The 23,679-nt window shown below is 40.2% G+C and overlaps 1 protein-coding gene across 2 annotated transcripts; it reads right to left on the reverse strand.

Moving 5' to 3' along the window:
- Nucleotides 1–464: 464 nt before the first annotated feature.
- On the reverse strand, nt 465–23,124 carry Med4 (mediator complex subunit 4). Of its 2 annotated transcripts, none has more exons than XM_005007069.3 (7): nt 23,022–23,124; nt 15,622–15,688; nt 10,406–10,576; nt 8,556–8,613; nt 6,903–6,989; nt 5,357–5,488; nt 465–3,606 (listed from the first exon to the last, which is right to left on the reverse strand). In XM_005007069.3, exons 2-7 carry the CDS (start codon nt 15,673–15,675, stop codon nt 3,434–3,436), a joined length of 675 nt encoding a protein of 224 aa, XP_005007126.1. In that variant the 5' UTR covers nt 15,676–15,688; nt 23,022–23,124; the 3' UTR covers nt 465–3,433. The 2 variants fall into 2 exon arrangements, with proteins under 2 accessions (XP_005007126.1, XP_003477529.1); XM_003477481.5 differs by having other exon boundaries at nt 22,961–23,122.
- Nucleotides 23,125–23,679: the final 555 nt, after the last annotated feature.

Here is a 23,679-nt window from a genome sequence, read left to right on the forward strand (position 1 = left end):
CAAAGATTAACACTGCCTACTAACATTTTCGTAGCACTAAATGTCAGCTAGAGTCCTCAAGGTATACTGCATTCTGCCAGGTTCTTGTTCCTAAATTAAACCCTGGGATGTCAAAAATAAAACATACTAAAGGCCCTGAGGTATTGTCTATTCCAAAATACGCAGGTGCTGCCCCGCTGACTCTGGCAACGTGTTGGTAGAAGTCAGCCCAGTGGTACACCAGTGACTCCCCCAGGCTTTTGCCCCTTAAGAGACACTTTTTAAATCATCTCAACGGCCAGCTTTCCAAGGAAGGCAAATACTTTTATATAAAATACTCTTTAGACATCAAGGATCCTAATAGGAATTGTGAAGAAAACTCAAGAAGTCACCGATATGGCAGAAGATAGACAAAGCCTTCTTCCAACATAAAATCACATATTCAGTCTCTCTGAGCAATCAATTACTTATGCTGTACACAGAAGTCAGTGCTGCATTTGAGTAGTTTTATTATTAAAAAAAATAATGAAAGGTAACACCAGGTGTTGATGGACAGGAATAATCCATGCCTTCCACTTTGTATCCCTCAAAAAACTGAAAACTGTTAAGTTTGTACTCAAGGTCCTACAAAACATTTCATTTTGCACCCGTGTGCCAACTACGTGCAAGGGCCTTACGTCTACCACCCTTCCGTGAGCCCAAATGCTTGCCACCCTTCCCTAAGTGTTGCTTCACCATATCGACGTTTCAAATCCATATTACACTTCTTCATCAAAATAGCACATACACCATTAAAAATGTTTAAAGTACAATTCAGCAGGCTTGAGTACATTCAGAATTATTCAATCACCATCGAACTTGGAACTTTTTCATTGCATCAGATTAGCATCACTCCCCATCCACCTGTCCCTGCACCCCTGAAATCACTAACGGACTCACATGTGGGTGTAGCTAGCTTCTCTTAGCACGTGTCCTCCAGGGGTATCCCTGCTCTAAGACATGTATCAATCTTTCCGTCTTTTTTATGGTTAAAAGTTGTTCCATTATGTCATTTTATTTACCCATGTATCAAGGAGACACTTGCTTGTTTCCATTTTCTACTCTGAGTACCGCTTCTGATAGCATTTGCATACAAACTTTTGTAGTTGTATTTTCAGTTCTCTTGGATACAGACCTAAGAATGGAATCGCTGTGTCATACAGTTTTAACTATGTTTCATTTCTGAGGACCAGCCAAATGGTTTACCAAAGTGACTGTCCCATTCCATAGCAGAAATATACGAGGGCTCCAATTTTTCATCTTGGCAGTTAAGTTTTTTTTTGTTTTTTTATTGGTACCGGGGATCGAACTCACGACATGCACTTGCAAGGCAGGCACTTACGCCACTGAACTAAATCCCCAGCCCTGGCAGTTAAGTTTTATAGTGCTGCTGCATAATCAGCATCCATCTGCAAAATGTTTTTCATTTTCCCTTGTTCAAATTCTATACCCACTAAATGCTAACTACTCAACTTCCCCTAGTTCCTGGTAACTACCTTTTCATTTTGTCTTTATAAATAACTATTCCAGGTATCTCATAAAAGTGAAATCATGTAGTATTTGTCTTTTTGTGGGTAGCTTATTTTACTTCCATTATGTTAAGGTCTAGCCACATATACAGCTTCTTTACAATTTTTCTTTTCAGGCTAATATTCCACTGTATCTGTAAATCACATTTCATCCATTCATCCATCAAGGGACCCTTGAGTTGCCTCCACTTCTTCTTGTTGTTTGAAACAGGGTCTCAATATGCAGCGCAGGCTGGCCCTAGCCTAACAAGTGCTGGGATCACAGGTATGTAACCACTGTACCAACTTTCACATTTTGATTACTGTAAAGACAGATGCTCCTAGACTTATGATATTATACCCTGGTAACCATTATGATTTGAAATACTGTACACGAAAAATGTATTTAATACACCTAACCTACTGAACATCATAGTTTAACAACACAATAGCAAACACAATAAAGTTCCTAACCTGCTGATTTTTATAAATAATCCAGTAGATCCAGTATAATCACAGATTCTTTGTTTTTTAAATAGGAAAAAAAAACTTTACTCAGAAAGAGAAAGTGATGGACTTTAGCTTGAATTGCTGATGAAGATCAGACCAGTCCTTTATAAAAGAGTAAGAAAATCAGGAGAAAGGAAATCATTCAAGATTTCAGCTTGAGGAGCTCACAAGGTCAGGCCCATCCTTAACAAAGGGGACTAGAATAGGACAGGCTCAGTGTACCGCTGGAGGGGACACTGAAGGGGATCAGGCTGGCTCCACAAGGCTTGTTCTTACCTGGACAATGTGGGCAGAAGAATGTCAGTGATGCAATAGGAGAAATTCAAAAACTGGGAGCCCAGAGCCACAGAACCAGGGCAACCTCCTAAAACCCGGCAGCCTCCAGGAAAGAAAGCAATCCTGGCCACATCTGGGATTTAGCTTAGTGAAACCCAGTTTGGACTTCAGACCTACAGAACTATAGGGTATCTTATTTATGCTGTTTAAGCCAATGAATCTGTGGCAGTTTGTTCCAGCAGCAACTCAAAACTGATACAATATTGAATTTTTTAAAAATACATATTCTTTCTGAATCTTTCCTAAAATTTTGCAGCAAGAATTTAAAAAAAAAAAGACATTAAAGTATCCAATAATAAAAAAGCAGATACAATAAAACTCATCCATATAACAGACCAGTCATTAAGATAAATACTTCAAAGAATGTAAATTTAAATTAAAAAGCAATATATAGCCAGGTGTGATGATGCATAATCCTAGCACTCGGGAGGCTGAGGCAGGAGAATTGCCATGAGTTCAAGGCTAACCTGGGGTATGCAGTGGGTTAAAATCCAGCCTGAATTATAAAGCAAGACCCTATCTTAAAAAGCAGAAAAGAAAATTATACAAACAGAAACACATTTATTTACAAAAATTACAATTAAAAAATAATACAACTGTTCTTCTGCTCCTGAAACTGAAGCTGAGACTTCACTTTCAATGAATTTTTATTCTGAAACACAACATATTTCAGTAATCCACTGCCCTGTTTTAAACAATTCCTGAAAGTATATTAATGATATGTGCAGGGCTTATGTCTCTCAAATCTTATTTTCAGAACTATGCACAAATACATCATAAAAGGAACAGAACAGAGCAGGAAAGCACTGAACTACTGAATACTCTTTCTTTCCAAGAGTGAATTTTAACTAATCCCCAAATATTTGCCTGGTGGATTAAAACTAAAACCATGATTTGGGGCTTTAAAAGGAAAACCCATGTTGATTTTTAATGGGTTGCACAAATCCACTTTAGCCAACATTTATGTGGCTTCTCCTTCTGCCTCTGCTGTTTATACCTCCTTGTTACTGTACGAGAACCAGAACTCTGTGGCTTTCAGTTCTGCAGGCCGTCCCATGTTTTTAATCAGAGTCACTACTGCTGCTTGAGGAGTCCGTTGACATAACCTCTACATCATCTTCATTTTCCTTATTATGCCCAGGAGGTTCCAACAAAAAGTCATTACTGTGGTTTGGTGGTAACATGTTCATAGACATGTCATTTGACTGCCATGGATACTGTGGGGCAAGGACATCTGGGGAAAAGAAGCAAATATGAAAACAGTTATCTTTTGAAGGATTCTAAGAAATATTTTTCTTTCCTTTTCCTAGATAACTTGAAGTAAAAATGATTTTTTTTGTGGTGCCGGGAATCAAATCCAGGGCTTCAAACATGCGAAGTACGCACTTTATCACTAGGACACATGTATAGCCCCTGAAGTAAGTTTTTTTAAGGCTAAAAATAAAACTGTTCATTTGGCCAAAGTAAGGAAGGCCATAAGAAAGCTCAATGAATGAAAAGTACAATATTTTAGCAAATAGGAGGTTATTTTATATATAAAAAATACCATACTACTCTGTAAGAAACTATCCACATAGCCTCTTGACAAGTTTTTTTTCTGTAAGATACATATGCTATTATACATAATTCTAGAAAAACTGACTAATAAAGGAAGTATCATACAAACAAGTTCAATATTAAGAGAAGGCAGAATTCTAGGGAGCTTTGGTGGTAACTCGGTATGTGTGCCAGCTGGTTCAAATCCGCCCTTCTTCCTGGACCCTCCTCCACCAGCTTCCGCAACATCTAGCTTTTACGGGTAAAAGGTATGGGCTGGGTGGGGAGCAGGGCACAACACCACAGCTCTGCAGGACAGTGGCCTGCACTCTCTTTCCTTGTCCAAGTGTTGTATGCTTTCACTCCTGCGGGCTGGTGGGTATGCAAATCATAGCGGGTTTACCCTCAGGCAACACTGGTAGCAGTCCTGAAGGTAGTTTGCCAGTCAGTTTCTCTACAATCTTAAAGGCCCACTGCACAACTTCCTGCTTGCCAGCAAGGGCCTCTGTTACCTCGTATTCTGACCTGGAGTCGCCATGGTTAGCCCACATATCAGACCTGGGACAGGGTGGGAAGGACCCTTTCTAGTCTGTCCTCTCCTCGGGTCTCTTGCTTCTGCCTACGTGTAGTTACAGCTCTCCATGTCTGTTATTCATGTGCTTTAAAAAACAGTTTTTACCCATTAGTACATTATTATGAGTTAATAATTCTTTCAATTTTTCCATTCACATTACTGCTATGCTTGATCTACTGACAGAATTGAGACTGGTATGTAATTCAGTACAATTAGAACGACAAAGATGAGGTCTATCCAAGGAAATTAATCTATGTACACACCGCCACCCTCAGTGTGCACGTTAAGGCAGGTAACAGAAATGGTATGTACAGAGCGTTTTCAGTAACATTTGGACATCCTTAACCTATAATGTCAAGCAAAAGAAGCAATACATAACAGTATATTTTTAACGTAAAATACAGAGTAAAAAGGAAATGCTAAAATATTCAAAGTTACTGCCTCAGAAAGGCTAATTTTTTCCTTTTATGTATCTTACAGATGTTCTGATGTTCTACTACATAAATCAAAACAAATTACCTACAAACTGCATCTTAATTGTTTATAAAATAAGCACATGTTTATTCATATAGCATATTTCACAACTGCAAAAATGCTGGCATAGAGCAGGGAAAAAAACCACAGGAAGACCCCAAAGCCTGAGGAATATGGCAGACTATTACATGTAATGGTGATAAAGCTAATTTTATAACCTCCATCTAGAAGTCTTTAATGGAGTACACAGAAAGCAGGATATACTGGCTGAGTACCTAGCTATGACAATGAGTTGGCTTTGGAGGCTCAAATGTAGAAAGCCTCAAAGCCCATCACTGTCATCTCTGCTTGGTCCTCAAACCACTTGTCTCCTTGGAAACATTCTTCTGATTAACATTACCTGGTAGTCTACCTGCTGCAAGGGCATCACCTGGTAAATGACCATTCACACCATTCGTGGATGGATTGTTCATCTGACCCAACAATCCACTTCTCATCTCTAAATCGGTTGGATACGGTCTTCGTGGGTCCCCTAAACCATAAAGAATGCTTTTAAGCCAATCATATTTAACAACAACAAAAAACATCAATGTTCTTTAAAGTACTAATTTTTCTTGGTGCATACTGAAAATTTAAATTACATTTTAAATTTTGGAATATGAAGTTCACCTTATCAACTGTTATTAAGAGCATAATATATTAATTTTAAAAATACATGTACTTTTATTCTCAATCTTCCCAAGAATAAATATACTGTTCTGTATATGAAAAAGAGATGACAGTCATTTAACAAACATTTCAAACGACAATTTGAAAAAAATCACAGTAATTTCAATTCTTCTAACTTAATACTATTTTTTACTAAGAAGAATAACAATGATCAGAACACGTATAAGGAATGTAGTATTTACTGGAAGGTTTACTTAATTAAACCTTCTTCTAACCAAACTTTTTGATCTCGTCATAAATTAATTCTTGTAACTTTCTAGTGGGTATCAGCAGATTAATTCCTATAACTTTCTAGTGGGTATCAACAGATTAATTCCTGTAACTTTCTAGTGGGTAACAGCATAGGTGTTTCTTTTTTTTGGTACTGGGGATTGACCTAACAACCTCAGTTGCATACGTGCCTGCCGATGCCAGGCAGGCACATATGCCACTGAGCTAAATCCCAGGCCCCAGGAGTAGGTGTTCTTACTCCAATCAGGAAACCGTATTAAACAGCAGCCAGCAGCTTGGGACTGATAAAAGCATGGCAGGTCCTGAACATCTTTAGGTAATGTTTCTCACTCACTCCAGATTACTTACTTTCAAAACCATAACTCAGCACTTTCAGCAGTGGTAAACACCGCCTTCAGGAGGGACTGCGGGGAGGTAATTCTCTCGTTCCTCCTAAGAGGCTACTGCTCCTCCCTAGGTTTCGTGTCTTTTATTTTATTCACTGTGAATATGACTGGTAGACTGTGTCTCTCTTGCTACTTCTAATTCTCTCAGCTCTTCCTAGGCCTGTGTGTTTGCTGCTGGGTGCCAAGTACTTTGTGTAAATTTAGCACCTAAGAGTGCTGGGACTGTGTGTTTCTCAGGTTCCACTGTTTGTGGAAATCCTAATGGCTCCAGGAGGGGGCTTATGGCCAGCTGGGGTTTTACAGACATATAAATCCACTGTTGTAGATATATCACAAATTAACTTAAATCTTTTTAAATGGCAACTTATAATTTTTTAAAAAGGAAAGAAATAGTCCCTAGTGCCACTGGCTTTATAGAAAACCTATAGCATATAATTTATTTATAAAAACTATGGCATATATCATCATTTGTAAGATATCAAGGATTTGAAAATATCTTTATTGGCAGATGTTTCTAAAATATGTATTCTATATTTGAATCTGTTTTTGTATTCATAAAACCTCAAAATTTCTAAACTACATATAAAAAAGTATTTTTACCTGGAACCCAGGTCAGTGGGGCACATACAGCATTACTTGCACTAATTCTGTGTGCATACTTAATTATTTCTTCAGAGGAGATAGCACCTAAGAATTAAGGAAACAATGAAAGTTTAATAAATATACAAGTTTAGAAGGGCATGCATCATAGTTACACAGTATACTTAATTTTATTTGTCTTGTTCTGTTTTTTCTTTTTTTCCTTTGAAACAGGCTCTGTATAATTCAGAGAATCAGAGATTCTCTTGCCTCAGTCTCCAGAGTACTGGGATTACGGAATTGCACTACTATACCTAGTTAATTTTAAATCATCTGAAAATAGGATTATCTCAACCACTTAACTTCCCCAACAATACCTCCATATATATTACAAACCAAAACTATATATATATATATCCAAACTAAAAATGCAACTCATACAGCAAAATCAGCTAAAATAAACATTTGAGAGACTAGTACACTACACAATAATCTCAATCAATAACTACTGCTAAACACCTAACATTACTCTTCAGAAAGCAATAGTAAATACAAATAAAGAAAACAGTGTTTCATTGCCCAATATCATCCAACTTATGAAATCAGCAGGAGTTTACACAATTTTGTGTGTAACATGGCTTAGGATCTAAATAGACCTCACAAAAAGATGTATAGAATGCATTTATTTGGTTAAAAGGCTGTTGACTGTATAGTGTGACAATTTTCTGCTTTAAAATAAATGTTTTTATTTTTTAGTATTTTTACCATATACATATTTATAAATTTAGAAAAAAATTAGAAGACATGTATCAAACATCAGAAGTAGTTACCTCTGAAAAGTAAGAACAAATTTTTAAAATTGATTTTTCTATAGATTTGTCTCAATCTAACAAAATACCGTACAGAGGAATATAAAATATTTGAGGGCTAAAAATAAAATGAAAACATGCTTTACATTTCAAAAGCCAGCCTTAGTCATCTCTCTTAGAGACTTGTTTACTGCTAGAGAAACCTACTTTGTTTCTCAGAGGATATTTGCTATTTTTCACAACTAACGATCAAAAAGTAGGTTCCCAAAGAAACAGGAAAGAGGAAAGAAATTAAACCATTAATCTGAGATGATAAAATGTAACTCAAATCAACAAATCACTAAAGGCAAATAACTAAAGTTTTAATTATAATTCCACTTTTAGTAGGCGAATGAAAAGACTCAGTAAGTTGGTAATACAAGCCTCTTAATGCAGGACAGGAAGGCTCCACTCAATGTGCTCAACATCCCAACGGTGTTTCTAGTAGATTCCATAACGTTCTTGTCCAGTTTAGTTGTCCAATGGATATGCTCTCTCATTCTCTATCCTAGCCTTCAAGGTCCAATTCAAATACCATCTCTTTTTCCTTCTCCCAACAACCTTTACGAACCATCCTCTTTACTGCACACTCTCAAATACACAGACACAACTGGCTTCTATTATTCCTTCTTATAATAACCTCAAAAAAGATGGGATACTTCTCTCTCTCTAGAGATGCCTACTGCAATACTAGAATACAGCACACTCACAATGAAAATTTATTAGAACCTTTGCAACAGCAGAAAATGATTACCAATGAAAGGAATTTCCTGAAACAAGAACTTAGGTTTTCCAGAAGGCCACCCACCTTTTCCGTGGCACTAACCTTTTCTTGCTTTTTCTATTGACTTGAGTTTCTCTTTTGCTTGGTAAACAGCTGTTGCCTAATTTAAACAACATTAAAAATATATATATGATTTCTTAACTATATCATGTAAAGCTCTTGGCTTAGTTAACAAGACATTTGTGCACAAGAAAAATTTACAAAACTTGGAAATCTTCCAATTTATCTCTAATGGTCTGAAATACCACCTGATACCATTTATATCAGTTATATTTAAGGAAGGAAGGATTATATTCATGCACCAGTTTCCCACTCACAATAGTTTACAAACTATAAATTCATTTGCTAATTATTTTATTTCACATAGCATAAATATGCAGAAGAGATCCAGACCATTTATCATTTAAAAGCATCCTATACTTGTATCTAGTTCAAGGAAAAAGTACCCATAAAAATGTTTTTCTAGTAAAAGCATTCTAGATAATCAAGAGTACAAAGTCAGAAAGACCTAGGTTTAATTTCTATCTATTTTTTTAGCTTCCATAAGAAACTTAAGTAACCATTTAAAGTCTGGGTTTCTTTGTTCACATTTATAATGACACTGACTTTAAAAAAACTATTAGGAAGACTGAGTTAATACACAAAGAAGCTACCATCTAACAAAAAATTTTCTTCTAACGGTCCTGTGTTCATTCTCCGTAATTTAAAAAGTAATTTTTGGAAATCTAAAGAATGCAATCCAAAATGCAGAAGGAAAAAATTTTATCTGCAAAGATACTCACCAAACATTATTTATAATATAAACTTGGAAGAGGATACAATTGTATGGAAAATGTTTTCCAAATTTCTTCCAAATCACAACAGCTGAAAACACTCTCCTGAGTCTCAAAAAGCAAAAAGACCAAACAGTAAATACTGACACTGTATGAGCAACAAAACTAAAGGCAATTTTTCTTCCTTCTACTTCTCTGTATCTTCTGAATTTCCTTTTGATAGGTAAATACTAATTTCATAAGGAAAAATGTATTTTAATACACATATGTTTTGAAAGCATTTACTTGGGATTGTTTCCTCAGGAGGAGTTTCTAAGGTACCACGAACTATTAGAGCCTATTTATGAAGAGCCCATTTTGGTACACTTTCAAGAGGTTCCTCAAAGATAAGATGACAGAAATGTCCGGCTCTTAGGAAACTCAAACCCAGCTGTTTTGGTATGAAGGTCACCTGGCAGTTAGTCTTTAGTAAGATAACTAGGGCAGTAATGGCTACTAAACTGCCTCTGAAAGGGTAAGTGAGAACAAAGCAAAAACACATGTATTCCCTAACACATGTATTAATGCCATAGGCTTAAGAGGAAGACCAAATAAGTTAATGTAAATTTTAATCAATTTGTGAAATTAGTATATATTTTTTTGATTTCACAAATTTTAAAAACTCAAGATTTAGACCACTAATAATTAAAACTTGTATTACAGCAGGATAAAAGCAAAACTTTCCATTCGATACTTCAATATTGTAAAATCTTTAAATATGAAAATGTGCTTTAAAAGTTCAGACTGTCTGAAAATAAAATGTAAAACAGCAAAGGCTTTTCCTTTAACTACTGAAAATCTAAGAGATGAAAAAAGAGGGGAAGAAGAGGAAGAGATAGTAAAAAGAATTAAGGTGTCCTTGTGTATATGTGCTCTTCAGGTACAGTGTGTTTTCGCCACAATGAATATAATCATTATGTAACACATAGTAATAAAAACTAAAATTTAAAAACAATTCCTGACAGAATGTCACTTTTACACATGAAAGTACAGTTTTGTGCCCTTCATATTAGTGACAATTGGTTTATTTTTCAGCAACAGTTTAAATGCTGTTCTTGCCTTATGAACCGATCAACTTACCAGTATCTGTTCAGCTTCTTTTAGCTGTTTCTGCAGCTGCTGAATATCATTATCTCTCTTTTCTACTTCTTTTTCTAAAACTTGCATTTCATGATGGACTTTTCCCTGATTAAGTGCCAATTTCATTAGTTCCTGAAATTCCCCATCTCGGTGGATTAACAGCTCAAGAACCTGTCAGATAATAGTTGACCACATCAAAAAACAGAATATTAAAAGCCCACATTCCAACGACACAGAGAATTCATACATGAATTGCTGAGGCTATAAAATTTTAATACTTGTAAATCATTATTCCTATTCTTTGTTAATAAAGCTGGCAGGCATGTTCATACACACATGCAATCTCAGAACCAGGACGGGTAGAGTACAAAGCCAACTGTGGGCAACTCAACAAGACGCTACCCCGTTCATCAGATTCCTGCGCCCCCAAATATGTCCTAAGGGAAAACTAATCTGATGAGGCAGACGACAGGGAAGTCTATCACACACTGTCTTCTCCGCTAGTTTTCTTCTTTATTAAAAATATTAACCTTCCTAGTTCATTGTCTGTTTTTTCCTCCCACTATCTAGCTCAAACTGACCTAAAATTCACTATGTAGCCGAGGCTGGCCTCAAACTCTAAGTGATCCTGTGGTCTCAGCCACCCCAGTGCTGGGATGACAGGTGTGCACCCACCATGCCTGGCTAATTTTCTCTCTTCAAGAATTATGGTAAAATTAGCCAGGCGTGATGATACACACTTGGAATACCAGCACTCTGGGGGTTGGGGCAGAGGATCATTGCGAGTTCAAGATCAACCTGAGCTACAAAATGAGCTTAAGGCCAGCCTGAACTGCATGAGACCCTATCTCAAAAATACAAAAAAAAAAAAAAATACAAAAAAACAAATCTATTGAAAGGATTTTGCCCTGCATGGGAAGCTGTAGCGGTGGGAGGCTGGGAGGCGGAACCAAAGGGCTCTATCTTGAGGTCACCTTCCCCGCCCCCAGGCAATTTACCTGTGGCGCGAAATGAATTCCAGGGGGCTACCTGTGCATCAGTAAGCCCCTCAGGCTCCACCCAAACCTAAGCTATGTGTATGCCCCCACACCACGTGTGGGGCAGAGAGAAGGCCAGACCCCAGAGGTCATGCAGTCTCTCCACATTCTTAAAATAAAGGCCACTTTTATTTCATATTTCTATCTTTTTAGCCACGCTGAAAATTCTATCATATATATGTGTATATATATAGCATTTACTATAAGATTTATCATTCAATTGTCTGTGGGAAGCCGCCTATGAATGGCGCCCATTTCCTGCTTCCGGGTTCTTCCCGGCCTGAACAAGCCCACCAAATTGTCATGTCTGCCCAGTTACCCGTGACGCTAGCCTATCAGCTTGTTAGGCGCGCTTCTCTGTGATTGGATACTGCTTCCCCTTATAAGAGGTTGTTCCTGCCCCCAACGGCGGAAGAGGAATCAACACCAAGGGTGGCGGACCTTGTCAGGTCCGGTTCGCTGTACGTAATAAAGTTTGAGAGCTGATCCTGCTCGAGTTTGGTCTCCTGTCTCCCGCGGCTCCGGTCATCTGGTGGCCGCCCGTACGGGGAAAAAGGTAAAAGACTCAGCGACGTGCCTCTTCGGCCGGGAGGTGCGATTGCTGTCGCCTGCGGTACGACGGAGGACCTGGCCCAATAACAATGGAAGGCCGCGAGTGCCTCTTCTCTTCACCCTGATCAGCTACGTGAGATACAGCGGTTCCCGGGACAGGTGAGTACTGGGTCACCTGGGTTGGGTGGACGCACCTAACAGATTTTGAGCGCCACACGAGTGGACGCTGGGTTTTTTTTTCTTTTCTTTTCCCTTTGCATCTGTTTTGCTTTCGCTTCGCTAATACAGCCCGACAGGCTTTTGATAGAGCTCGATCGGAATGCTCAGAGGAGCCCGGAGCCACTGCCGATTGTGGGTCTCCGGAGGACCCTCAGGGCTCTAATTCTGATTCGGATTCGGAAGGCTCAGAAGAGGAGGTCGTCTTTGCTAAGCATGACCCTCCTACACCGTTAAAAGAGGAACTTAGGGCTCGGGAAGATAAAAAGGGGAACCAAACACCACCCTGCCCGAGCTACTCCGCCTTACGGGAAGAGCTTAAGCCCTTCCGCCCTTTGGCAAGTTCGCGACCCATGGTCACTCCTTTCAGGGCGCCAGGCCCCACTGCACCGCCGTGGCCGGAAGAGGAGTTGCTCCCTGGGCTGCCACCACAACCTATGGCACCGCCCTGGTTAGAGGGAGAGCTACTTCCTGGGTTGCCTTCTGCGCCCCCATCTGGGGAGGGAGGAGGACGTTCCTTCCACCAGAGGGTATGGTCGCGGCTTCCCTTTGAGTGTTCCGGTCTCCATGCATTCCCGGTACAAGTAGGAGGCAGGGGAGGAGGAGGATATTATGAGCCCTTAGAAATTAAACAACTTAAAGCTATCAAGGACGCAGTTTCAGCTTATGGGCCCAATGCGCCATTTATCATGGTGCTTTTAGAGGCATTGGCAGGTCTGCTTTTAACTCCTGGAGATTGGACCCAGCTGGCACGCGCCTGCCTCTCCCCCGGATTCTGTGTAGAGCAGGCGGCAGCCAACAGGGAAAATAACCAGAGAGAGTGGAACAGGGATATGCTATTAGGGCGAGGAACCTTTGAGGAAGATCAAACTCAATACCCTCGCCAGGTTTATGAACAAATTAGCCGCTGTGGCCTCCAGGCCTGGAGACGGCTGGCTGGAAAGGGAGAAAGGGCCACCCATGCTATTAATCATTGTCTTGCAGCCTGGGCTGCTTGGGGAAAGCCCAATATATTAAAAACAGACAATGGTCCTGCTTACACCAGCAAAACTTTTGTAACATTCTGTCAACAAATGGATGTTGTCCTTAAGCACGGCATTCCATATAACCCTCAAGGACAAGGCATCATTGAACGGGCACATCGGACACTCAAGGGTGTCTTACAAAAGCAAAAAGAGGGGATAGGCCACGGCCTAACGCCCAAAGGAAGAATATCATTGGCACTCTTTACCATATCATTCCCCTGCCATGGAGCACAATAACCCGTCCCCGGCCGACAAAGGGCTGGTGAGATGGAAAGATGTCCTTACAGGACAATGGATGGGCCCGGATCCAGTGGTTAGTTGGACCCGAGGTGCGGTTTGTGTCTTCCCACAGGAACCAGGCTGCGAACCGCTGTGGGTCCCGGAAAGATTGACGCGAGCAGTAAACTCCCCACCAGTTCCTGATAAAGCACAGGAAGATAAGCCCGCGGACACAAGTCAACTCGACCCTTCTGGGACCGACGCTCAGCGCCCGAGACCATCTACAAACTAAAATGTCTGGTTTGGAGCTTTTTCTATTCTGTGGGTTCCTATTAATCACCCCTGTGATATGCTCAGATTCCACAGAACCACCACAATATCTTTGGGGTCCTTGGCACCACCCGCCCACATTGGCACCTTTTTCGGCGGCCTCGCCCGCCTCACCCAGGGTTTACACCATCAATCAAACAGTCCTTGATTATGACCCACCCGCTTAACTCCGGTCGACCCTCCATTTCTCTTCCTTCTGTCCCACGATTACCTCTTTTTGGATCCTAATTGCCATGGCTATCCTAGTAGGGCTTGTGGTTATTAAATGCTTGTTAGATCGCTTCATACAAACTCAGCAGCAGGTTAAGATCACAGCTATGGCAGCCATGCAAATGGCAGCAGGTGGCCCATCAGGCCAGCAGGCCGCCGCATATCTCCTTCACATTGCAGAACATCAGCTATAAGAGCTGAGTGGGCAAGCCAATGACGGGTAAGACGGGAAAAGCCCTCCCGGTCAACCTAAGACAGGCTCCACTCAGATATACATGGCCTATAAGGCCAGGGGTCCCTTCTGGAGTCAAATTATTGGCATTGAGATGCGAGACCAAGGGTACTGCAGTGCCATCCGCCCCAAAGGTTGGGGGGAAGGCAGGAATGAATGTCTATATGCATCCAGGTTCGGTTCACAAAAGCCTGGCCCTGCGAAAAAATGAACCACTCACCTTGAGCATGGTCCTGGCGCAAGGATATGCACAAAACAGGGTGATGCACAGCAGGGTATAGACCTCTACATTCTCTCATGCCTCGGCCTATAAGGTAGGCCCACTCCTAGGTGTCTAACAGCAACAAGGTCATAGACACCTTGGAGGGACCCACAGACCATCCTATTTTAATAAATAAAAAAGGGGGAGATGTGGGAAGCCGCCTATGATGGTGCCCATTTCCTGCTTCCGGGTTCTTCCCGGCCTGAACAAGCCCGCCAAATTGTCATGTCTGCCCAGTTACCCGTGACGCTAGCCTATCAGCTTGTTAGGCGCGCTTCTCTGTGATTGGATACTGCTTCCCCTTATAAGAGGTTGTTCCTGCCCCCAACGGCGGAAGAGGAATCAACACCGAGGGTGGCGGACCTTGTCAGGTCCGGTTCGCTGTACGTAATAAAGTTTGAGAGCTGATCCTGCTCGAGTTTGGTCTCCTGTCTCCCGCGGCTCCGGTCAATTGTCTTTAAAAATTTCACAGTAGAAAATTTGATAGAACAAGAAAGTATAAGGAAAATAAAAAGTATCCACGTGGGTATAATATTTACACCCACAAGAAAACTTCTATTAACAGTGTTCTTTTATTTCCAGGTTTCCTGTTTTCAGGATGTTCTACGGAAAACAAACCTATAATTAAGTGCTAAATTTATAAGAATATTAACTTTAGATTCAACCTGCTGTTTTAATATTCATTTACCAAGACTTTATTGGTTCATTCAAAACATAAAAATGAATAAATGTGTAATTGTCACTAGAACTAAAAACACAAAAATAAAATTCTGCTAAACCCCTAGGAAACTTCTTCCTTAAGCGCAGTTATGTATGTGATATAAAAAAATTAGCAATTTAAAGTTTCAAGTAATACCTTCCTGTTCTCACACAAAGAAAATATAAGACAGGTATTACTGAGATTTTTGTTTGTTTATATAAACTGAGGTTTAAATCTTCACACTGGATCTTCACACTGAGCCCCCTGTACCCCCTCCTCTGCCTTTTTCTTTTTTTTTTTTAATTTTGGAACAGGCTCTTGCTAAACTGCCCAGACTGCATTCCAACTTGTGCTATCCTACCACAGCTTCTCGGGGACTCCCGAGGCTACCCAGGTGGAGTTTTGTTGTCATTTTAATTAATGGATCACTTACCTGGTTTTCCTCCCCAGCCTGTGACAACTTTTGGTTTCTTGAAATTGCTAGCATTTCTATAAGTTCCCTAAAAGAAAACAAACCAAGAAGCAAAACGTTTTACACAGTAAATATCATAGAAACTTTCTTAACTAGTCTCTGCCTGGTTCATTCATGGTACTACAACACGCTGGCTATCAATGGCTACTGCCCTCCGGTGCACTCAGCACCTCAGCTCTCACCAGCTGCTCCACACTCTTCCTGTAGAGCAGCTAGTGTTCCTTTTGAATTTATTTATACCATTTTACTTATTACCATAATTATATCAAAAAAAAACCTAAGCTGACTGCATGAACAGAAGTTTGCAAGGACAACTGTAAAGAACCAGGCAAGCCTGGTACCGATTAAAAAAAAAAAAAAAGAAGCAGGAAAGTCAGGAAAAGCCCGGAAAGGCTGCCTTCACAGCGCTTCCTGAGAGGGCTAAGTTCTCGTTTCACTCCTAAGCAGCCCAGGTAGAAGGTGCAACAGTGGATGAGTGACTTACACAAGGAGAACGCCTACCTCACAGTCTGCAGTGGCCGACAGCACACCTGCAGTTTGTAAATTAAGCTGATGGCTGATTTCCCTCTACAACAGTAGATAGAGGCAGGTAGTCATGGCAGAAACAAATATTTACAATCTGCCTCTTTACAGAAAAGCTTTCTCATTAATGGGATGACTAGTGAATGAAATATACACATTAAGGTGAAACAAAACAAAGAGTGCATGTGTCATCTTAATGATTTAATCATTCTCCACTTTATTAGCTTAACATCTATCAGCTAACAGAAATTCTTACACATAATAAAATTCCATCTTTCTAGAATACTCAATAGGTATATCAATTTTCCTATATGATAATTAGAATCATATATTTATGATTATGAAATATATGATTATATATATATATAATTATGAATTATATTAAATATATATATAATTATGAAAACCTTATCAAGAAATAGGAAAAATATGTAACAGGTGATATTTATATATCACTTTCAAACTTGCTGCTCAATGGTACATTTCAAAAGTTATCAAAGAGAGGAAAGCTTCACAACTACCTACCTGACATTGGTCTAGGTAGAACTAGTGTTTGTACCTTCTTGCTGGCTGCCAAAATATTTTACCTCTTGTATGTCTACCTTCTTTTCTGCAAGCTTCACATCATTTTTTCTGGATGGCGACAGTCAGACTGAACCCGTTCCTTACTACTTTTTCAAGCCACTATATATATATATATGAATAACTTAACTAATAAAAAGAGATATGGAAAGGCAAGGTCATTTATTCATTCATCAAATATTTATTGAGGTAGTTGTGATGCACCAGGCACTTCTAGATACTTATAGAAATGGAAAGTGACACAAATTCTAATACAAGAAACAAGAATAAATATAAGAAGAAATAAAACCAGAGTAATAAAAGTTGGTAAGAAAAAACAAGCAAAGAATTACAGTACAGACTGTTGGTAAAGTCGGTTGGCTACTTAAATTGAGTGGTTGGGAAATGCCTCTATACGGACACATCTTGAAGTAAGACACAAATGAAATAGAAGCCAGCTATGAGTCTAGGAGGAAGAATGCTGGGTGTTATGGTTTGTATCTACATGTCCTCAAAGCCTCAAAGCCATAGTTTTAGATGGGGCTTTTTCAGGTGATTGAATCTAGAGTATATGAGTGATTCGTGGTGCAATGCTAGAATTAAGGGCGGCGACTTCTGGATCACTCCACTCACGGACTGGCACTGCCCTAACCCTGGTAGACTGGATACAATGCAAGGGACAGTAAGAGGCCTGCCTCCCCCTAAGCTGCTGCTCTCGCTGTCATCTGCCATCATGAACCGTTTGTCCCCTGGGAGGCCTCTCTGCCAAGCCACCCTGCCTTGGACACAGCTGGTTATGGGCTGAAACCTCTCACACTGTGAGTTAAGTAAACCTCTTTGCTTTTAACTTCAGACACCAGGTATTTTGTCTCAGCAACTAGAGAAAAGTAACTAAGACACTGGGCAAAGAAACAGGTACTAGTTCTGAGAAGCTGCGGCAGTACCAAGGAGAGGAACACAAGGTAAGCCAAAGGTAGGCAGGGAGTAAGGCTCTCCAACAGTACAGACAGATCAGTGCTTCATTCCACGTGGAGTAAGTCCCCGGGTCACTTTAAAGAAGAAAATGACATGACCTGATTTACACTTTTAAACAGTCACTGAGCTATTTGCTGAATTAGTTTTAAGAGCACCTGAATAGGTACAAAGCAAGGTGTTTGTTGTTGTATTCCAGGCTAAAGATGACAGTGGCTTTGATTCGGTCCTAACCGCTAGGATTTACTCATAAAAATGGAGGAACATGAATAGATTCTGTATACATTTGGAGATAGAGCTGACTGAACTTGTTGATGAATTAAATCCACATTGCATGAAAAGACCATGTCATCTGAACCTTCTTCTGTACCCTGGAGAGACATGGCCAAGAACTTCTCTGGTGTAAGGAAAAGCTGGACTCAGGGTAATGACAGGGTGTGGCAGTGAATTAAATCTTTTTCTTTTTAAACAAATCTCTGAGTCCAAATTCACAGGAAGCCTTACAAGGCTTGCACTAGGATACGCCAGAGAAAAGACTGTAAGATTCAGGCAGCTTTTTAGCAGTCTCTGGACAAAGAGACTGTCTTCCTTGCACTGTGAGAAGAGGCCAAAGGAATCCTACAGGCTCATTCTGGTTACAATTGTGAAAATAAAGAGCCCGACTCTGCCACCAGAGACATATACCTCTTATTCTTAATTAGAATCCAACCACACTTTCCCCACAGAACCGTAACTTACATAGGCCTTAGAACCTGTGGTACTACCCTTCAGGTAAATTATAGGTAAAGAGAATTAACTGGCTGTGTGGAAACCTCCGGATGTCTACCAGGATGGATGGTTTCTAGAGGACAGTAAGTTACAAACAGATTTAGAAATCAAAGTCTAAACGTCAGCACTTAAGAGAGGTTGATGCAACAAAACTATAAGTTCAAGAATAACCTGAGCTACATAGCCATGCTGTCTCAAAAAAAAATGTCCATAATCTATGCCCCACCCCCCTTTTTTGTACTGGGGATCTAACTCACGACCTTGCACTTACCAAGCAGGCACTTGAACTACTGAGCTAAATCCCTGACCCTGTGTCCCCAACTTTTTAAATTCCTCCAAATACCACTCCATTCTATTACATTTACAAAGTAATAAAAATACTTACAAGCTATAGATATATAACTGGGTGACAGCAAAAATTTATCCTAAATTTCAAATCCATTATTTTTTAAAGTTGAGGCCTGACATAAAGATATGTAAGGTATACCAGTGATCTCCTCTTTCTCTTTCTTTCTTTTTTTCTTTTGCAGTGTTGAGGATTGAACCCAGGGCCTTGCACATACTAAGCAAGTAGTCTACCACTAAGCTTTACCTACAGCCTCATTTTTCTTAAAACACAAGCCACACACAAACTTCATTCAGAAGATAATGACAAATGTCACAGATCATGAATAAGTTCATGTAGCTATGTTTAAAGGAGCACATAGTGGAACCTGCTAAATCAAGCACAATGGAGCAGCTTCACTCTGCAGAGACATTTCAATGACCCTTAGGAAGCAAACAATCTTGTCTTCTCTACCACTACCACCAACCATTTTCAGGGTCACAAGAGGTAAATTTTCACTTACCTATTGTCAGCCTCTATGCATAAACAAATAAAACAACAGAAAACAAATCACCTGAAAAATCGAAGAAAAACAAAACAAACCACCAATACAAAGGTTTTTAATACAGAATGCAAAGTGCCTCAAATAAGAAGACTATTGCCAATCTGTTAAATTAATGACAATTAATCTTTTTGGTATTCCTGGAGAAAGGACAACATAACCAAAGCTTCCTTCACAGAATGCTCTTGAACCCAGCATTTCAGCCAATTATATAAAATTAAAGAGCTGCAGTAGAGAGTTTCAGAAACACATAGGATTCTGAGGAAACTATAAATGATGATTTACTACTTAAAGCATCAAATAATTTCATCAAGCAGGACATACTATACTGATAAGTCACCTAAGTCACTTAACTGTGTCCTCTCAAGTACATGAAGATCATGTATATACAATCCTACAGGTATTGACAGCTTCAGAAAAACACTACAGATACAAAGCCCAGCAGCCAATTAATCAAAGGCAAGACCTCAAACTGACTAGTGAATTGTCAAATGTCAAAAGAATCTCAAAATCTTTTCCTTACATGGGAAGGCTTATAAAAACAGAAAGGTAAATTATGGAACAAGTTAAGTTCAGAAAAGAATTTCCAGGGCCAAAGTAGAAGAGGGAGCTCTTGTGGTGTACATGATTGCAATTCTTTAGGAGGGGAGGCTAGAGAAACACAAAATTCAACCCAGCCTGGGCAGCTTAGCTACATAGTGAAACCCTGTCTCAGAAAAAACAAAACAAAAGAAACATTGTTTTTAAAGGGCTGGCAATGCAGTTCACTGATAAAGCCTCCCTTCCCAATGTAAGGGGGGAAAGGAGGGGAGCTGGTTTTGAGAAGTAATAGTTTTGTGAATACAGCAAGACAAGATTTTAAATTCTAAGAATGGCACTCAGCAAAAATACAACAGCTATTTCCTAAAAACGGTGAGACTTCCTTCCACAAGCAATATATTTACAGAAAAATTAACCACTACCATCCATAACAGACGGTTGGTCAAAATTATCAAACAATAAAGAATAGTGTGACTCAACTAATAGCCCTAAGCTGCCTCATCAAGAGTCTTTAGCAAAGATGTTAAGAAGCCAAACAAATATTAGATATGGTCCTCAGATAAAAATTCTTCCAGGTTGGACCGGGAATTTAGCTCACGTGCCTAAGCGCCTGCCTTGCAAGTGTGCAGTCATATGTTCAATCCCTAGTACCAAAAACAAAAACCAAAATTCTTCCAGGTAAAGAAATAGCTCAAGAGAACAAGCAGAAAAACCAATTCATGCAAGAGCAACACACGTATTTTCCAATTAGTTGTTCTGAATCCACTGAAATAAAAATTTGCATCAGAACTACATGGTCTCTTCAAGGTACTTCAGAGACTGAGTCTGGTTGACCAATGGATCTAAAAGCACTGGTTAGATTAAGCATGTGGATTTTTCCAAATAATAGTTCTATTTGAAAGAGCAGTGGGCTTGGCAACATTTATGGATGTTAACCTGTATTTTAATAATTTACAAAGAATAATTTAACATGAAGTAAATGAATTTTCAGTGACACCAAAGATGGTCAGGGAATAGAACTATAATTTAACTGAAAACACTGTACTTCAAATGTTCCATCTTCCTGGTATCTTTTTACTAAGAAATAATGTGGGAACACACCTAAGAGGATTTAGCTACTTAGAAAATTAACACATTCTCCATCACAAACAACAAATTCAGCAAACAAAAGGAAGAAAATAGCATTTTATGAATCTATATAAACATGTACACAGATGCAATGCATTAAGACAGCTGCCTTGGAGCTGAGGTTTTTTTGTTTGTTTGTTTGTTTTTCATACTGACCACTGGCTGCCTGAAAATTTCAGTTAGTGGTATCTGAATCTAAAATAGTTTAAACAATGGACTGGTGCAACCCAGGCTGAGGTTGAGGCACCAGTTTGAGGTCAGTTTAAGATACAAAGTAAGACCTGGTCTCAAACAAAAACAAAATAGATTAAATGATTGATTGCCCTGAACATGAAGAAGTACAGCTAGCTTTTCTTGTGGAAGTATATCTAGCTTAAGGGTAGAAAATTTCTGGGAAATGTATCATTAAATGATTCCGTCATTGTTGAAGCTGTATGAGGGGAAATCCAAGAATGTGATAAGCACAGTATAAATTAGGTAGCTGCTGGCATAAAACAGCACACTCTTTCATAGTAAAATTTTTCTACAAGTAAGAGGACACTCTAAAACAATGATAAAATGTCTAGCAAATACATAAACCAGTATCGAGGTCTTATTATCAATTATGTGCTGTAGACAATTATATATGCCATACTTTTCAACTGGCATTGTAGTAGGCTCACACCAGTATTCTATGTTATAATGACCACAGACATTTTGAAGCTCCATTTTAATCTTATGGGTCCACCACTGCATACCCCTGTATCTCGTAGAGCTGTATGACTGTCCTCACAGAGGCGAAGGGAAGGCAGAAAGGAGCAGCAGCAAATGAAGACAACAGGATGGAGTGTGAAGAAACAGAGAACGTCTTTACTGCGCATTCAGCTAAGGAATTTGCATTTTATCTCCTTGGACAACAGGAATCTACCAAATATTTTTCAGCAGAAAAGTAGTATAAGATGCCTTTTAAAACATCAGTTCTGGGGCTGCCGATTTAGCTCAGCGGCATAAGTGCCTGCCTTGCAAGCAGGCAGTCGTGAGTTTGATCCCCGGTACCGGTAAAAAGGAAAAAGACAAAAAAAAAAAAAAAAAAAATTAGTTCTGTTTTTCTGCAACATGGATGAATAAAGTGAAAAAGCATGAAGGAGAGTAGAACTGTTGGGAGTCTGCATTTAAGAAACAGTTATGACAGATCTGAGCAGCACTGCAAGTGGGAGAACCAATGCATTTTTATACCTGAACTGAGAGCATTAAGGAAATATCTTACTTGAAAGACTGACCATGAAAGACAGTTGAATATGGAGAACAGGCACCCAATTTCATCTCATTTCTTTACCACAAAGGCTGCCCTCCGGTCCTCCCCAACAACTGCTGGGTAACAAGAGCAATTCTGCTGGGTAACAAGTCTGGTGAACTCATTCTTTCTAAACAGCCCTTTCTTCAGGAAGCCTCCCCTGATTATAACCGGAACAGATGTCCCCATGCTCCATTGCCCTGAAGCTCACCGCTCATATCAAAAAGGGCCCAGCGCCACGGCTTACACAGTTAGCTCTTCTGACACTCGACTCCTCCACGATGGCAACCAGTCGCCCCACCACTAAAGTCTTCCCGAGTTTGGTACTCAGGAGGTGTTCCTTAAGTGCTGGCTAAGTGTCCGTGGAAGAAACAGGTTCAAACCTAGTGATTTCTTACGTTCCGCGATGGCTGTCTTTGGGCTGCAGAATCACTGTCGTACCAAAATATTTTCTAACGGGAAAAAAAATGCCGCCCAGGGTCCCAGAAGGTTTGCGAACCCCAAGTCTAGGAGACTGGGGCCCCACTGGCATCGAATTCGACCCTCCCCGCCGAGCTCCTGAGACCAACGCAAAGGCAGAGCGAGTCGGTTCCGAGTTGGTCCCCGCCCCAGAAAGGCCCTAGCCGGGTACTCTGGCCCGTAGCATCACCTTGACAAGACCTCCAGATCTTCAAGTGCAGACAACAGTCGCTCCCGCGTACTGTTACTACCTGCCGAGGCAGAGCTGCCTCCAAGCCGTTCCTTCTCCTTCTCACCGCTCGAAGAAGCCGCCATGCTTCCAGCAAACCAGCAGCTTCCGCTTGCGCAGGGCACGCTGGGTACGAAGAGGCGGAAGGAAAGGTCAGCGAGGCAAGGAGTAGAGCGGCCTACACAGAGCGCCCCCTGAGCTCCTGGAGGTGCACTGCAGGCGCCGGCGCCGGCGACAGCGCCATCTGCTGGGTCAAAGAGGGCTTCTCCGGTACAATCTCGGAGCGACCTCTAGACGGAGAACAAGAGTGCAGTGCAGTGGGGTTCTCCTGAAGCGTCTGTTTTTCAGTAGCTTCAGGAGGCTGCTAATAAATGCATTCTAAGTAGCTGCGCGAGTTACCTCATGAACAACCAGTTTTTTGTCTTGAGATCTTTGCACTGGTTGTGAACCCATGGCACACGTGTTGGAAGGCGGGGCTGGTTGTTACAGTAAAAGCTCTAAAAGGTTTGTCATCACTGTTGGCTTCTCCTCAGGATTAACCTCTGTTGTCTGTATTTCCATAATGTTCTTCCGCCTTCCTGTTGACCTCTTGTAGATGCTTAGTAAGTGTTTTAGGACAAGAACCAAAAACCTGCTTTCTCAATTCTTTATCATAGCAATGTAAAACGTGCCATCTTTAA

This window comes from Cavia porcellus, unplaced genomic scaffold (assembly GCF_034190915.1).
Source record: "Cavia porcellus strain 051 isolate PalLab524CR breed Dunkin Hartley unplaced genomic scaffold, mCavPor4.1 scaffold_21, whole genome shotgun sequence".
Taxonomy (NCBI): Eukaryota; Metazoa; Chordata; class Mammalia; order Rodentia; family Caviidae; genus Cavia; species Cavia porcellus.

What these genes read in the sequence shown, in the direction of transcription:
- Med4 (XM_003477481.5), bottom strand. Translation starts at nt 23,085, where the DNA reads ATGGCGGCTTCTTCGAGCGGTGAGAAGGAGAAGGAACGGCTTGGAGGC. An exon ending in AAGAAGCTGAACAGATACTG is followed by an intron (nt 8,614 to 10,405) that starts GTAAGTTGATCG and finishes TGTTTAAATTAG; the next exon opens with GCAACAGCTGTTTACCAAGC. An exon ending in AATAGAAAAAGCAAGAAAAG is followed by an intron (nt 6,990 to 8,555) that starts GTTAGTGCCACG and finishes CTTAATTCTTAG; the next exon opens with GTGCTATCTCCTCTGAAGAA.